The sequence below is a fragment of the Dermacentor variabilis genome, chromosome 4, assembly GCF_050947875.1.
Source record: "Dermacentor variabilis isolate Ectoservices chromosome 4, ASM5094787v1, whole genome shotgun sequence".
Taxonomy (NCBI): Eukaryota; Metazoa; Arthropoda; class Arachnida; order Ixodida; family Ixodidae; genus Dermacentor; species Dermacentor variabilis.
The window spans coordinates 190,346,793-190,361,526 of NC_134571.1; the positions used below are offsets into that span (position 1 = coordinate 190,346,793).

General features: G+C 47.3%; 1 protein-coding gene across 1 annotated transcript; it reads left to right on the plus strand.

Moving 5' to 3' along the window:
• The first annotated feature begins 221 nt into the window (after positions 1–221).
• Positions 222–3,704, plus strand: LOC142578478 (uncharacterized). Its single transcript, XM_075687860.1, has one exon. It carries the CDS (start codon positions 222–224, stop codon positions 3,702–3,704), a length of 3,483 nt encoding a protein of 1,160 aa, XP_075543975.1.
• Positions 3,705–14,734: the final 11,030 nt, after the last annotated feature.

Genomic DNA, 14,734 nt, shown 5'->3' on the forward strand with positions numbered 1-14,734 from the left:
GACGGAAAAGGGGTGCGAGTGGAAGCGCTGGAGGTTCCTTGCATCTGTGCAGATATCATGGCTGCTCCATCAAATTCTGTTCTACTTCAACTTTCAAAATTTCACTTCCAAGTCGCAGACGCCTCGCGGGCGACGAAAGCGAAAATATTGACCTTTTGATTGGCGCTGATCATTACTGGGAAATTGTCACGGGATCCACTAAGCATCTCAGCTCCAAATTGATGGCGGTGGAGACTGTATTCGGATGGACAGTCCAGGGCCAGGTCGGCACAAGGAAGTCAACAGGAGTCTGCTCCTCGGCTGCTGGCGTGATGCGGATAGGAGTGAGTGAACAAATTTACAAGGAAATATCAACACAGCTAAAGTCTTTCTGGGAGCTCGAGCACATCGGTATCAAGGAACATGAGCCAGTTCGTCACGAGGACGCAGTCCTTCAGCACTATAAAGAAACCGTCAACTTTGACAATGGCCGCTATAAGGTGTCGTTCCCTTGGAATTCGATGGTTTACGAGCTTGGCGACAACTCCGAGTGCGCAGCAAGGCGTCTTAAAGCACAGACAAAGCGCCTCTTGGAAGGGGGTTCGTTGATTAGGGAATACGACGCCTGCATAAGAGACTACATAGAAAAGGGCTATGCAGAGCCAGCCAGCAAGGACTGCGGCACGTCGGAAGGTCCGGTGTACTATATGCCACATCAAGCAGTTGTTCGTCGCGAAAGCCAGACGACAAAACTGAGGGTAGTATTTGATGCATCATCAAGTGCCAAAAATCGCCTCTCACTGAACAATGTTTTGGAAAGTGGCCCAAACCTAAACCCAGAGCTCATTGATCTGCTGATCAATTTCCGCACTTACAACATTGCCATCGTTGCGGATATTGAAAAGGCCTTTCTCCAAATATCACTATCAGAGGGCAATCGGAACGCTGTGCAGTTTCTCTGGTACGCTATGACGCCAAAGAAAGGGGAAGAGCTTCCAGCTGTGGTGACCTATCGCATGACTCGCGTGCCGTTCGGGGTCACGTCGAGCCCATTTCTCTTGGCTGCAACGTTGCAACATCATCTTGAAGGCCTGCCGGAACGGTATGCTGAAACTGCAGGTATTCTGCGCAAGCATCTTTACGTGGACGACCTTGTAACTGGGGTTGACAGCCTTGACAAGGGTAAAGTCTTGTGCCAGGAATCCAAAGATATATTGTCTCAAGCAGGGATGCGGCTACACAAGTGGATGTCGAACGACCGCGATCTCGTCAACTTCTTAGAGAATGGCAATGTGGAGAGAACGAACGCTGATGCTGGATATGCTGCAGCTACAAAGGTATTGGGAGTGGGTTGGAATGCTCAGACTGACCACTTTGAATACAACCTAACTTCACTCATCGACTTCCTCTCCGCAAGAGCCGACAACAAGAGATTTGTGCTGCAGGTCTCGGCAAGAATTTTCGACCCTTTTGGATTTATTGCTCCCACCACATTGTGCGTAAAGGTAATGTTCCAGAAGTTGTGGGAGTTGGGAATTGGTTGGGACGATCCCTTGCCTGAAACCTTGCAGCCTGAGTGGGACTGCTGGTGTAGGGAGCTTCCACGCATCGAAGGAGTGTCTATTCCAAGACTGATAGCGGCAGACTTTAGAAACGATGATACGGAGAAAGTGGTGCATGTTTTCTGTGACGCAAGCCCGAAGGCCTATGGTGCTGTCGCATATATTGTGACCAAGTCTCCGTTCGGACTAACAAATGTCAGCTTGGTCATGGCTAAATCAAGAGTGGCCCCTTTGAAACGCCTCTCGCTACCCCGATTGGAGCTGATGGGAGCCCTTATTGGCGCGCGACTATGCCACTACGTTACCAAGGCCTTGGATCTGAAGAACGTTGCTACCATCCTCTGGACTGACTCTACAGTAGCTATGTACTGGATCAAGGGAAACGCTGCCAGATGGAAGCCCTTCATGGCAAATCGAGTCTCAGAGTTGCAGGCGCTGACAGATCCCAGGGATTGGAGACACTGCCCAGGCTCAGACAACCCCGCTGACCTAATCACCCGCGGCATTCTCCCATCGGCCCTGCGGGAAAGCGAACTGTGGTGGAAAGGACCCCGTTGGCTTCAGGAGGATGACACGTGTTGGCCAACGATAAGTGAGCCGAGCTCGAAGGTCGGGGAGTGCCAAATGGAAGAGCGAAAGGTGACGGTGATGCCCATAGTATCATCGTCATCCATGGCAATTTTCAATGTTGAGAATTATAGTTCATTCAGCAGAGTCGTGCGAGTAACCGCGTGGGTCCGCCGCTTTGTCGACAACTGCCACAACAAAGAAGGAAGGACGATCGGCCCATTACGAGCCGAAGAAATAATCAGCGCCAAAAGATACTGGTTGGCTAGAGCTCAACGAGATGCGTTCAGCGACGAAATTTCAAACCTGAAGAGTCAAAGACCGCTGCACAAGAGCTCTCCTGTTATGCCTTTCAACCCATACTTCAACAAAGAGGGCTTCATGCGAGTTGGTGGACGCTTGCAATTCAGTGATAACAACGAAGAGACTAAGCATCCCATCGTTCTCCCTGGCAATCACCCCCTCACGTCACTGCTCATACGGAAGGAACATTTGAGAATGCTGCACGCGGGCGTACGCGATACTCTAGCACAGCTGCGGGAATCGTATTGGATTATCCGAGGACGTCAGGCCGTAAAGAAAATTATCAAGCAGTGCCTCGTCTGTCACAGGCAAAGTTGCCCTCCCGCTACGGAACCAGTAGCACCACTTCCAGCTGACAGAGTGACAAAGGGAAACCCGTTCGACATCGTTGGCATCGATTTTGCAGGGCCCTTGATTTGTCAACAGTCAAGCGACAGCAAAAAATGCTACATCCCTATTTTCACCTGTGCTGTGACACGTGCCGTCCACCTTGAGCTTCTCAGCGACCTGTCGGCTACAGCCTTCCTGTTGGCCTTTAAACGCTTTGTGGCACGCCGTGGAATTTGCTCGACGGTGTATTCGGACAACGCGCTCACATTCAAGCGTGCAGCCAGGGATCTAAAGGCAATGTTCATGCTGTTGCAGGTCGAGGAATTGCAGTCATACTTCGCCGGAAACCAGATCAGATGGAAGTTTATTGTTGAACGGGCAGCTTGGTGGGGTGGATTCTGGGAGCGGATGGTGCGATCTGTGAAAGTAGCATTGCGAAAGGTGTTAGGTCGGAGCAGCTTGAGTTTCGAAGAACTGACCACCGTTCTTTATGAGGTGGAGGCCGTGATCAACTCACGCCCTTTGACTTTCATATATGATGATGCTCAAGAGCCAGAACCACTGTCACCGGCTCATTTCCTTGTCGGAAGAAAGTTGACGACCCTTCCTCCACACCTGCTGCCGGACGAAATTCCTGGCGGTGGCATGCATCTCTCACGACGCTGGAAGTACCGGACTGCCATGGCCGACAGTTTCTGGAGACGGTGGCAGAAAGAGTACTTATTGGACCTCAGATCGGCACATATGTGCCGACCAACGACATCGAGTGATCTGAAGAAAGGCGCATTGGTGCTCCTGAGGGAAGACCGCTTGAAACGCCACATGTGGAAGACCGCCAGAATTAAGGAAACATTTAAGGGTAGAGACGGCAGGGTGCGGTCCTGCAAACTGGTATTAAGTGGGGGAACTGAGGTGAAGCGACCGATACAGCTGCTGTATCCCTTGGAGATTGTAGAGCAATGAGCTCAATAATAGTTCGCTCATCCGGGGGAGGTTGTTGTATATCCTCCATTCTGGAGCCAGGGTCCCCCTCCCCAGCGGCGCCAGACAGTTGATAAACCCCCGCGCTGCGGGCCACCGACGATGTGGCAAGGAGAACTTCTTCTCAGAGGCGCCGGACACTTGATACCCCTCAAACTACGTGCCTTACTGGCGGGCGCGACGTATACAAACGAACCGGCAGTGCGGTGGTGCGTTCCAAGAGCGGAGGTGGTGGTGATAACTTTATTGCACACAGGGGAGTTGCGGACACGCAGGTCCTTGGGCCCCCGCACGGCCCCACTGCACTCAAGCGTTCATGTCCCGGAGGCTCATGACCCTGGCAGCCCGGCCTGTGGCGATGGCTTTGGTGCGTGCGTGGTGCAAGAATGCTTGTGTGGCATGGTGTATTATGTCTTTCTCCTTCTCACTACTCTCTCCCATTTCCCATACCTTCTAGTGAAAAATAAAGCAGTCTTCTTGATGCGCTCGAAGCGAAAGGACGTCTGTCGTTTTTCCATCAGTTCAAAGTTCTCCGTCTCTTATTCCACAACAACCCTAAAAGTCGTGACTGGTTTCGAGTCGCACAGGTACAAAGTAGTATGTACTGTTACTGACAACAAAGCTATGAATAGAAAGACTTTTGCAGTCCTCCAAAGCTGCAGTTTGTATACCCACATCCCTGTGACCCAACGAGACCCCTGTTTTACACTGTTGACACAGTCCACCTCTTGAAATGTGTGCAAAATAATTGGACAAACTAAAAAAAATCATGCCACCAATTTCAATTACCCAAAGTTTGAGATGGCTAGTTATACAGTTGGCAGTGGTCATATCATGTGGGCCTTGTTTCAAGCACTGCACAGACTACACAAACTCGAAGAAGGGTGTTTGCTGAAGTATGGCCACCAGTTAACCTCAAAAGCTTTGAATCCGTCAAAGTTAGAGTGGCAAAATGTGAAAATAGCACTTCAAGTATTCAATCAATTTACTGCGGAAGGGCTTCTGGTGCATGCCAATGACATTGACAGAGCAGCAGAAACTGCAAACTTTATCAACATTATCATTCGTTGGTGGTCAGTGATAAACGGCAAAACGCCTTCGAAGGGCTTCCAAAAACGTGACCCTTTTCAAGAGTCAGTGAAAGCAATAGAAAATGACGAAACAATCCAATTTCTTGCGAAGTCTGCGGACTGGCTAGACATATGGATTGCACTACGTTTTGACAATGGCGTTTTCGCTCATGAAATGGTTAGTGCCTTGCAACTTACATCCTGTGGGCTTATGGAATTCTCTCGCTACTGCCTTGAGGAACTTAAGATGCGCTATGTGCTTCTGGGAAAAGTTCAGACCAATCCACTCGAGGCAAAGTTCAGTTGATACAGACAACTTGCGGGTGGCCAGTACCATGTTTCTATTTGACAAGTGTACGAGTGCGAGGCAAAACATTACAAAATTCGCTGCCAGTTCTACCATAGTGGCACTGGGTGATATGAAAGCCTCATCATTACTGTACAAGGCTTGATCTTTCAGTCAAGCATTTAGTAGCCAGTCAACAGAAAACAGTTTGTCTGCAGCACAACACAAATACTGTCCCAATGCAGACGTACCACTTTGGAGATAAAGTGGACGTCCACAGGACGTGTAATTTTAGATATCCTACCAGCAACGTACGAAAGATTTCACACCCGGATCTTTCTTGGCCCTGACATGTATTGTCATCGTCCATGTCTGCTTCCACACGAGAGAAATATGTTTTTTGATACGTTTATAACTCAATGATATATGTGTATACCCTGACTTGTATATTTTCCCACAGCACTGACAATAAAGTCTAGCTGAATTAATGCCATGAGGTGGAGGGTTCAGAAAACGTAGACTGCACACTGCCCTCTTGCGAGCTCTCCTGTTTCTGCTGAATGAGAATTCTGCTCGAGGCAGACGTTCCATGCATCTATCACAATGTGTCCGCTGCGAGCGTAATATTCAGTGTTGGTGTTATGTCGGCAACAGCATTTACAAAGCGATTCTCGTAAGTGAATGAAGTCCATATAAATATGTACAAGGTAATGCCAGAGACAATCTAACTAGACCTGGCAAACACCTTACGCTAGTCATCCAAAGCTATTCACTGGACCTCATTCTAGTGATTAGAAGTAACCTCCTCCAAGTTATCGCTAATACATGTTGGCAGAAACTTGAACATGGCACGTTGAAAATCGTCTTCATCCCTTACGAAATTATGCAGTTTTTTTTTTTCTTGCGTCTTTTCTGTCATGCAGCACAGTTCAATTACCGGCAACGCGGCCACAAACGCCGACAAACGTTTACAAAGCTGTCACTGTTAGCAAAAAAAAAGGTGTTTCCGTAAATTTCTATAAAAGCGAAATGAACACGCACAGCGATCATGTTCAGCAAATGTGTTCGCACGGAGCTGTCACGCGAGCAAAGATTACGAAAGTTTAAAGCTCGTAAAGCCCGTACTTACTGCCCACCATCACCATACCGTGCACACGAGGACGCAGGCAACAGCTGTATCATCGACTTCTGACACTGTCCTCCGGCGAGATTTCACTTCTTTAAACCATCGTGTCCTGCAGCCGAGCGCACCAACTTCGCAGCAAATCATGCCCCGATAACTGGGCCGTAAACATGAAACACTTTCGTGTCCGCACGTATGTCAAACACGGAAAGTAAACAACGAAGCACTCATACCACTATAAACGAGTAAAGCAGAGAGCACGAACGTTTGCTGTCCCCGCCTGTCCACAGCACGCACTACGCGACGAGTACAACGCAACACCGGCTACGCACAAAGCAAAGGGCAATGCACAGCGTGCAGTGAGCAATCCTTGGGCACGCGGATCCCGCTCAAGGGCTTCACATTTTGAAAATTCCACTCAAGGCTTCCGCCGGAAGCTGTTTCACAGAACTTTTAGTAGATCGCACGGCGCTCTGCGCCACGTATTGTCCAGTAGGCTGAGGGCGCTGCGAGCGAACTCAGGATAAAACCCCTTGATAATTTGAAAGTAGCGACACTCTCCTCCTCACGGCGCTATCCTCCTCGATTCTCCTCGACCGCCGGCTGCGCACGGCACGCTTTTCCTCCTGGGCCGCAGGATTCCATGGAGGCGTGTTATTTTGGGCCAGTTGCGCGCCCCGGTGGGGTTGAAAATTTTGAGAAATGGTAATAACAGCATTGATAATGCTAGAGGCAACGTTTATGAGAAGGTTGGTTTTTTTCTTAAAGCCGTATGAACGGGATATACCGAGGTAAAGGGAGCTTTGAGGCGAGTTCTATACTCCAGACAATTTTTCAGCCACATGATCAGATGCTTTACTTCATGCGTCTGATCTAGTATTGCTTGTGACACATCCTTTTGTGTGTGGCTTATTAAGCGAAAGCCTTAGACCTCTGTTTCAATGTCCCGTTGTGAGCTACAGAAAATATCACATGACAGAAGGAAGGCGGGAAGCGAACCAAAGCATGTGCAGCTGCGTATAACAGATGATTAATGATTAGCAAAGTAATGATTGATTAGTGATTGGATTAAGATGAATTCGGGTGTATTAAGGAGGTTTAAGGTGGATTAAAGTCGATGAAGGCGCATTAGGGTGAATGAAGTGGATTAAGGTCCATAAAGGAGGACTAGGTTGGGTTAAGGTCGATGAAGATGTATTAGGGTGGATGAAGGTGCATTAAGGACGATTATAGTGGATTAGGGTGGATTAAAGTGCATGAAGAAGGATAAGGGTGGATTAAGAAGGATTAAGGTCTATTAAGGAGGATTATGGTGGGCTAGGGTAAATTATAGTGAATAAAGGAGGATTAGGGTGCATTAAGGAGGATTAGGGAGTACTAAGGTAGATTAATGTAGATTCGGGTGGATTAAGGTGAATTAAGGACGATTCTAGTGGATTAGGGTGGATTAAAGTCAATGAGGGAGCATTAGGGCTGATTAAGGAGGATTAAAGTGCATTAAGGATGCTTAGAGTAGATTAAGGTCGATGAAGGTGGATTAGGGTGCATTAAGGAGTAGTTTCATGGATTATGGTGGATCAAAGTGAATCAAGGAGGATTAAGGTCGATGAATGTGGATTCGGTGGATTAACGTGCATTAGGGGTATTATGGTAGACTAATCGGCCTTAATACTCAGTGAACCCTAATTCAGCTTAGTACACCTTAATCCACCTTAATACAACCTAATCAACCTACACGCCCCTAATGCACCTTAGCCTATCCTATATGGTCTTAATCCTCCTTTATCAATACTAATCCATCATAATCCGCCCTAATCCTCCTTCATCCACCTTAATCCTTATTCATGCACCTTAATCCAACTTAATCCTGCTTAATAGTCCCAATTTAATACACCCTAATCCACCTCTATCAAACATAATCAAGCTCCATGGTCCCTAATCCACCTTAATCTACCCTAATCCATCTTAATCGGTCTTAATCCTTTTTTATCAATCCTAATCCACCTTAATCCACATTAATCGGCCTTAATGTTCCTTTACCCAACTTAATCCTCCCTAATCCTCGTTCATGCACCCTAATACACCCTAATCGGTTTTAATACCCTTTCATCAACCCTTCACCTTAATCCACCATAATCCGCCTTAGTCCTCCTCCACCCACCTTAATATTTATTCATGCATTTTAATCCTTCTTAATGCACTCTAATCAACCCTAATCCTCCCTTATCCACCTTATGTCAATCACTGATGATTCATTGATTAACTTGGGCAATCATTCTCTTATACAGGGGTGGACATGCTTTGGGTCTCCTCTGGCCTTCCTTGGGTCACGTGAAACTTCCAGTTTACAACGCGACCTTGGCACACAGAGATCTAAAGGCTTTTGCCTTAAAACTTAAAAAAAAATTCAATGTTGACAAGCTAACGCTCATCACCTGCAATACCACGGGTATACTTGCCACTAATTTTTCAGGGCGCAAAGCAGAATCTATAATGCTGCACTTCCAACTGAATAACAACAGTTAGCGACGTGCGAGGTGATGGAGCCGCCCCAGAATATTAAGCATACTTAGGAGAACCGGAACAAAAACGCTGGTGAGCAGGCCGGAAGAATTAAAAAAAATGCAGCATTACGGGATGCTTTGCTACGAGCTATAAGAAAGAAGCCTCAGATCGCAAACAACGCTGTTCTTTGTCGGAACAAAGTTCTTTCGGCCAATGTCATGCAGCCACTGCTTCCTGCGCAAGCCGTCACGCTTTCCTTGTGGAATAATAAAAACGGCATAACCATCTTGAGGCTTTTTGCTGCAGTTATATGTGCAAAAACAGGACATAGCGCTAGCACATAGAGCAGGAAACACAGCGTGCAACGTTCGCTACGCCGAGCTAAAGCGCCGAACCAGCCGTGCTCAGGAGGAAAATGGCGCGAACGAAAAAGAAAAACACAAGCAAAACAATATCCGCGCGTTTCCAAGGGCAACGGCAGGGAGACCAATCGTCGTGCAGAAAAACGGGGCAAAACTGGTTGCCGCCGGGGGAACGCACAAGGGGCGAGGAGGAGGCGAGGAGGTCGCGCGGCGGCGGCAGAGTTCAAAGATGTCGCTACTTTTAAACTATCAAGGGACTTTAACTCAGGATGGGATGCCTCGAGCATAGAGTTTCCTACAAAAATTTTTGTAGAAACTCTATGGCCTCGAGGACGAGACGTTCATTTGAGGGATCGCCAGCCATTTGTGCGCAGGCGTGAATAAGAGTGGGCGTGAGAGAGAAAATGTGGGGGCTTTCGCTCCTTGAATATATGACTCTGCCTAGGCACTACGGAGGAGGTTTCTTAGCGCGCGTTCTATTCGTTTGTCCCCACTCATGCAGGCATTGCGGAGTGCGGTCGAGTTTGTTTACGTTCAGCCGCTGGCTGCCCGCGCGGTGAGGCAGTGGGCCTATGGTAGGCGCGGACGCCCCTTGGTGATCGCTGTGTCTGAAGGGGCAATGTTCTGACTGGTGTTGTATAAGTCGAGGGTCGCTTTTTTGGTCGCGACGATAGATTGGATTATTTACAAGCACTACTCCAGGAGGGCATATGTAACCGGCGAACGTAGGCCTCAGGAGAGCACCTGAGGTTATAATCGGGCAGCGCAGAATCTCCAGGGCACCCAAGGGGTAGCGGGGGGATCAAAGCTAGAAGCAGGGCGGCCCGTAGGTTGGGGCCGCGGAGGCCGAAGCGTGCCACGGTGTGTTGGCATAAACAATGGCTGTCCGCGACGCGCAGGCCTCGGCAAGCTCCAACCCACGGACCAGTTCAGGTTCTAGCTTTAAATTGGTGTCCCCGTTGCTGCTTTCGTGTCCTGGAGGCGCCGCCAGTAATGCGAAATAATGACACGTTTTTACAATGAATAAAAAACACGAATGAATAAATATAATTACGTCCAACCGCCAACTAGTGACGCTAAGTTCAGTATTACTGCGCCACGCGACTTTTTTCAATATATGCATGCGGCCCGAGCTCTACTACGATTGCTACTGCTCCCACAGAAATATCTGTGATGTTATTTACACGGTACATCGTCGTAAGAAAGCTATGATCCGCCACGACTGACTTAACACGAGTGCTGCAGGTGCGAGCCAGTCTGTTCGACACAGCGGTCGCCCAATCTAAAGCCCCTCCATACACACGTTTCCGCCGACCAGCGGCGGTGGCGCGTGGATGTAGGGGCCTTAGCCCAATCGGGCGTCAATGCCCTGCTGCTTCTCCTATTTTACAGCACTGGCTGCCAAACAAACTCGACCCCACTACGCAATGCCGGCACGCCTAGGGACAAACGCCTACAACCCGCGCTAGGAAACCTCCTCCGTAGTGCCTAGGCAGAGTCATATATTCAAGGAGCAAAAGCCCCCAGATTTCCTCTTTCGCGCCCGCTCTTCCTCGCGCCTGTGCACAAACGGCTGGCGATCCCTGATATGAACGTATCATGCGGACTTCCACTGCAGGCATGACTGAAACGTGTGCGTGCGATTTGCCGCTTGTGTGCGTCCCAGATATTTACCTCTGCCGTGTCAGTCTGAGCAAGGAAATCGCACTGTACAATAGTGGACATGTGTCCGACTTCACGGCTGTCCGGGACGACATTGTCTCCTTAAAGAGGTGGAGACATGAAAATTTTCGTTCATGCGTTCTTCAATTCAGGCGTTGCGTACTGCTTCAGGAAGCACGATACACACCGCGGGATTCATATATACCCGAATAATAATTTAATAATAGCCTTATTATACCGAGCGATTGCGATTTAAGTTTCTGGGCTGCGGGTGGCTCATTTACATTCGCTCGCCTGTGCAGCCGGTCGACTGCAGCGCTGCCCCCGCGGCACCAACGGGAACTATATATCTAGGTAACTTCTCGCCCTAGGGTAGCCTAGGTCCCTGGTTGTCGTGTAAAAAACGCGCCTAGCTCCTGAAACACCCTAGTCCCCATGCGCGCGCGCGCGGGGCCCATAGAAATATACCATAGCGCAGGTAGTATGTAGTAGTATTGTTTGCGCGAACTCGCCAGAGCAGCAGGGTAGGCGGTTCATTGCGCGTGCACGCAAGCAGCACGACCACGAACGAAGCGATACAAGGTGGAACAGCGCGTTTTACGGCAGTCGAAGTTGTGTGTGTGTGACGCGCTTGGTGTGTGCAAAGAGCAATTTAGTTGCGTGCGTGACGAATGTGTATGCGCAAATAGCACGACCAAGAACGAAGGTGGAACATCGCGTTTTGGCGTTTGGTGTGCGCAAAGAGCAATCGAGTTGCGTGTGTGACGCGTTCGTTCGCGCAAACAGCACGACCACAAACGAAGCGATGCAAGGTGGAACAGGGCGTGTTGCACAATCGAGTTGTGTGTGTGCGTGCGTGTGACGCGTTTGTGATGCGCAAAGAGCACGACGACGATCGTCTTCTAACTGCGCCAGAGCAAACCGATTGTTGATTACTACATACGTATTGAACGGGCGTTAAAACTAGAAAAAAACGGGATTGCGACGCGACCAGAGGCGGTGTATAGGACTGTACGTACGTACGTTTTTTGTAATGTGGTCAATCTTAAAAGGACGACGGCATTTCTGCGCCGGCGGAGAAGCGGGAAATCGTGATTAAATTTGGCCGATCATTGTAAAAAGCAAAGGCTTACCCTGAATTAGGGGTTATCCCCTACCTTCTACTGAAACTGCAGCCTCTAGTAGTCTTCATGCACTTTTGTAGTCATGACACGATACGACGATACCCTCTGACGTGGGGCCCAGACTACTAGAGAGCTGGTTGATCAAGCTTGCTCAATAAACTTGACCTTTTGTTATTTGATTATGCAACAGTGCTAGAGCGTAGTTTCTAGCTATTAGTAAACAGGCAAGACCACAAAACATTGCTACTCTACTCCTGTTGTGGCTCTTCAGTCAATGACACTAGAGAGGAGAGGAATCGAGATCCAAGCCAAGTGGCAAATTGTGTTTTGTCAGTCTTAAACACCCTGAACTCAATGTTTTAAATGCCTGTGTGGTTGATACCTTGTCTAGTGGAACTTCTTGCCAGCCCCAAAATGTGCATAGCACCAGAGGTATAGTTTGACAGCTGTAAGCAGTGCAATTAAGGGAGTGCAGTACCTGTATTGCAGCTTTACACCAGCTAAGATATTGAAGCTTGGAAGTATGTTCATATTTCTCATCTGTAGTGTGGCAACAACTTGTAATCCGCCCTCAAGTTCTTCTGGAACACAAGCTACTATTGATCTTTTGTGCAGCTAGTGTCAGCAGACCAGCTTGCAGTATTGCTAGGTAGAAAAGCACTTAGGCTTCATGACCATCCAAGTCATAAATGAATAAGTGCATGGCTAGATGTTGTAATTGCAAAAAACAATTCAAATGCCATTGAGCATAATTGCGCTATTGCAATGTATCCTTCGGAGCATTGTACGAGCCATGGTAGTTCCCACATTGTGTTGAGTGCCACACCAGTGACATGATAATGATGCCAGCGAGATCCAGCATGGCTGTACTTTGTTCTGTAAAACTTTTTATGTGTTTTAGATTATATTTAGTGCAGTGTCTGAAAGGCTATGCACAGAAGATGATAGTTGACCTTACAGCCGTTTTTTCTGTACAGTCCTTCACTTGCCATCAACTTCAGCAAATCATTCAAGCCCCAAAATAACACATTTAATATTGGTACTCAGATTGAACAGTTGCAGTTCTATGTGTATGTTTCAGAGAACTGGACCAAACATTAAGAAAAACAAATGAAAACTTAGCTACCTATTGATGCTGTAGCTTTAGGCTCTGCAGGAACCATTTATCCGCAGCACCCAACTTACCCCGTATTTGACAGAATCATGATAGATGTGTGAAGAAGCACGAGTGTTATGCAGAACAGTTTTCAAAATGAACCTCAACCATATAATTCATAAATAACTGGAAGCCTTCTAAGAAAATGTTTATGCTCTGCACTGTAACGTCGACAAGTCCCTCCCTAGGATAAGGTGATAAAGAGAGCTCGTTTTATGAATCTGTTGTATTTCCACACTTTTAGCATGGTATAACTGAGGCCCAAGGCATAAGTGGGACTCCGTGCTGTTCCGTATGTGTGCTGCGCTTATTGTACAGATCAATAGTAGCCAATCACTAGCCATCTTATTGAAGATGCAAACTGGATCATATCCTAAGGCCAACTCACTGTCAATGAAAACTGTTATACTGGCTTCCTACACTGTTTATTGATCATGGGCTTCTTTTTGAGGTGCTATTGAAGTCCCTCAAAACCTTACTTAAACTATGAATTGCAACTGGGAGAATGTGTCCATTCATTAGGACCACACTTTTTGCATTTAGCTCTCATCATTCTAAACTGCTTCATAATGAAAGAAACCTCAGACGAAATGCTTATTTTTTCCTAGCATCCTTCTGCCTTCTTTGTAAGCACAAACTGCGGACATGTAAACAAGGTAATCTTGCATTCATCCTGCCTACAAGTGCCTCTTTTGACATTCGTGCCTGTATTGTCTTTTCGGTGCCTAAAAATTCCCTTTTTCCGTCTTTCCTCATGACTGCATTTTGTTAAACAAGAACCACTGAACAGTAATGAATCTGAACAGTAATCACGAAAGCATTGTGCGGAAACATGCAAGGTGATCAGGAAATGTAAAATGAGTCATACACCCAATTGTAGCAAACTGTTACAGAGAAAACCCATGCGGGTTTCTCGGAAAGTCTTCACAAACCTACCACATGCTTCAGACTGCTCTTGTGATTCAGATGTCTGCGATAATACGTAAAAGTAGGTTCTCACGGGCACATCTATTCTCTAGTTCATGAAGTCTTCATTCCAGAGAGCCTCACCATGCCATGACACTAACCCCCCGATTCAGAAATGTATCTTAACTTGAAGCTCATGCTTGACTCGATTTAAATGACGCCTGTCGTGAACACACCAAAAGAAACGCAATGAGCATCTTGGGCGCGTTCACACCACGCGTCATTTATATCAAGTCAAGCATGAGCTTCAAGGTGTATTGCTGAATACAGCGGTAAGACTTGATAAAGGTTGCTATTAATTATTTGTCCAATGTTTCAGTTTTCTCATCAAGAATATCTGGCTTTTTCTGAATGCCACCAATTTTTGCTTCATTCTCCTTTTCACCACATGTGCTTCATGGCAATCTCTTTCATCTTTCCATCCCTTCTCCTTTCCCAAACTGTTGGCCAATGTGCAGGTTTCGTCTATGCGCTAGACAGTTACGATGTGGTCAGCAGGCTTTGCATTTTTCTGTCAACCAATTTCTCTCTCTTTGCTTTTGTGATCGAGTCCGCCTGACCCTTAGCTTACTGTATACAATGAAAACAAAGCCTTTTTTTCATGAAATGGGCAAGCACTTGCATCTCTTGCAAAGGATCTTCCAGTAAAGTTTCTCATTCCTGCAATCACACTGAACACGCAAGTCCATCACAGTTTTTATGTATCTAAAACACACCGTCAGAAAGAGTAACAAAAAGCAGCTATATTTTCAGATAAC